The sequence below is a fragment of the Pundamilia nyererei genome, unplaced genomic scaffold (genome assembly GCF_000239375.1).
Source record: "Pundamilia nyererei isolate P.nyererei 1_Seehausen unplaced genomic scaffold, PunNye1.0 scaffold00071, whole genome shotgun sequence".
Lineage (NCBI taxonomy): Eukaryota > Metazoa > Chordata > Actinopteri > Cichliformes > Cichlidae > Pundamilia > Pundamilia nyererei.
The window spans coordinates 810,068-812,688 of record NW_005187472.1 but is presented as its reverse complement, the minus strand read 5'-3'; the positions used below and the strand labels follow the sequence as shown (position 1 = coordinate 812,688).

General features: G+C 43.8%; 1 protein-coding gene across 1 annotated transcript in view; it reads right to left on the bottom strand.

The window, feature by feature from the left end:
• Positions 1 to 2,273, bottom strand: part of hibch (3-hydroxyisobutyryl-CoA hydrolase) — a 23,030-nt gene extending 20,757 nt beyond the window's left edge. Inside the window, exons 1-3 of the mRNA XM_005736910.1 lie at positions 2,082 to 2,273; positions 1,748 to 1,790; positions 624 to 755 (exon numbers count right to left, since the gene is read on the bottom strand). Coding sequence (XP_005736967.1) covers positions 624 to 755; positions 1,748 to 1,790; positions 2,082 to 2,113 — 207 coding nt within the window. The 5' untranslated portion in view covers positions 2,114 to 2,273. The remainder of the gene's footprint in view (positions 1 to 623; positions 756 to 1,747; positions 1,791 to 2,081) is intronic.
• Between the last annotated feature and the right edge of the window lie 348 nt (positions 2,274 to 2,621).

The window sequence follows — 2,621 nt, the reverse complement described above, 5'->3', positions numbered from 1 at the left end:
GGATGAACACTACTTCTTCTTTTGTTACTTCCTTTAGGGGTTGCTGCAGTGTGTTATCTGCCTCCCTACCATCCTCCTCTGTCCCACATGACCACCTCCTTCACTACATCCATGAATCTCCTTTGAAGTCTTCCACTTTTCTTCCTTTCTTTCAGCTCTTTATTAAACATTATTTGTCCAATATATCTACTATCCCTCCTCTGCACATGTCCAAACCATCTCAGCTTTGCTTTTCAGACTGTCCCCAAACTGCCCAGCTCCCACATTCTCAGTTTGAGACTGACATCATGGAGATATTTGCTCCATAATAAGGAAATAATGACATCCCACAGCCCGCTGATAGCCTCATTTCCTCCTTTTTTTCCTTTTCATCCCTGTGAGTTGTTCATGCTGTAGATATAAAGAAGTGGTTGCGGTACTTTAGCATCTACGGAAGAAGAGTAAGTATTAACGGAGTAACTGTTCTGTTTTGGGAGTTTAGGTGACAGGAAATTTCAAACATCTCAACAAAAATCAGCTCACTGAGCCCCTCTTTGATCACTCAGGACCTGGTGGTGCGTGGACAAGGAAAGGTCAAGATTTTTCTTTTAATTCGTCACATACCATATTTTGATACTACATACCTTGAGCTGGGGGTAGATTTGCCGGATCATGGTAAGGTTGAGGGCATTCAGGACTTTGGGTCTGTTCATGGTGATCACACCGGTTCTGCCCACCTTCTCCAGGAGAACCTCCGGTTCTGCATGACTCGACATCTGTAGAGCAGAGACAGGAAACCTCTATAGAAATATCTCAAAAACACTGAAAGACAAACACATTTCAACATCCACTCATCCAGGTAATGAGGAAGCAGTACAACCAAATGTTGGGGATCAGGATCCAGGAGGCTCCCTGATGCCCAACACTCTTCAAATTCTTATAGTGTGGAGGAGTAGTGGCTCTACTCTGATTGGACTCCTCAATCATTTAAACAAATCAGGACGGCGCAGTTGGTTCGACCCTGCAGATTCTGCTGCACAGCCTCTTAACAGGTTATGGACCCCAGACTGACAGCAGTACTTGGCTCTGATTTTAGAGAAGTTCAGTACAGCTGTGAACCCATGGTGCAGCTCAACTTGCTGCCGTTACCTTAAACTCAGCTTGGATGTGATTTGGGGATGGCTGGGATTTAAAGTGATTATCTTTTGCATTTGCTGGCCCTATTTTTTATTCTTGTTGCTTAAAAAAAATTACTCTGGGTGATTTTCCTTTGAAGGCTGAAACCTGTACACTCTTCAGCAGTTGGTTCTCCTCGTTTTTGCCAGCAGATACTTGTTTGTGTTGTGTTGTTGCTCATTACTAGTTTAAGTTTTTTTAAACTCAATGACATCAAAACAAATTTTTCTCTTGCACCTTCCCTCCAGCTTATCCTGCAAACTTACAGTTCCCCCCTTTAAACGAGCCAAGCTAAAGGCCATCATCACTTCAATAGAGGGAAGAGTCAATGTATGAAGGTTACTGACAGGCATGACTAATGATGAAAACTGATAAGGTTTTATTGATACCAATGCCATTACTTATTGATCCAGTTCCCTCACTAATTTATTTATGATGTATTACTCCAGTAACCCCCAGTGTTTCCAACATGAACCAGAAGAAAGATGTAGTAAACTCAGCAGGGAAGCAGATTCTGTGTTCCTGCGCATGTCTGATGTGAGTGAAATAATCAGAGGAGGCAGAGGACCATGCTGCTGCTACAACTTCTCACCATGTGAGCCTGGATTCGCTGCAGCCTGCAGAGGGACCTCAGTCTGGAGGAAACAGCAAACACACGGAGCATTGATGACGGTTAATAAGCAGATCTGAATTAACTGGTTCAACTTACACCGCGGGGTAGCAGATACCCCGGCTACATACACACAACCAGTCCCAGCAGGTGAGTGCAGGAAATCAGCTGACAGCCTTAAATCGGTGAACAAACCTGCTGGGTCACTTTAGTGTATCTACTTGTGCCGTCCATAGCTCGTTTATGAGCAGAGACGGTCATTTAAATGTGCCAGAGGAAAAACAAGCCGGCTGCACCTCCCAGGTGAGGCTCGTACCTGTACGCAGACGTCAGGACCGTCAGGGACATGATGATTTTTGACCTGTGCCGCGGGGTCAATAGCAGAACCTCTACAGCCTCGAGTTTCTACGTTTACTTCCTGGAAGCGGGGATGAGCTCCCGCTGATTGGTGGGTGTCGTTGACGCCAGAGCGTCTCTCCGCGGTGTGTTTGTGCCACACCGCCACCTGCTGGCGAGTGAAGACGACACACATATTTATTACAGACTCAAAGGCCCAGATTAAGAGAAACACGTGGCATAAAAAACAAAACACAGAGAACATTTTAGTAAAGAAATACAGATGTGCTAGTCTCTCCACAGCTGGAATGGGTAACATGTGGTACTAAAAACTTGTATTACGCACCAAATTGATTTTATATGCAGAAGCATTGAGCCTGAACTCAAACATGATTCTGCACCTTCAATAAACCAGAAAAAAGCAAAAAATTTGACTTAAAGCAACTAAAATATATAAAATCAAAGTTTTTTAATTCAGATAATTCATTAATAAGGAAAATGTTCACCCTCATTGATGTTC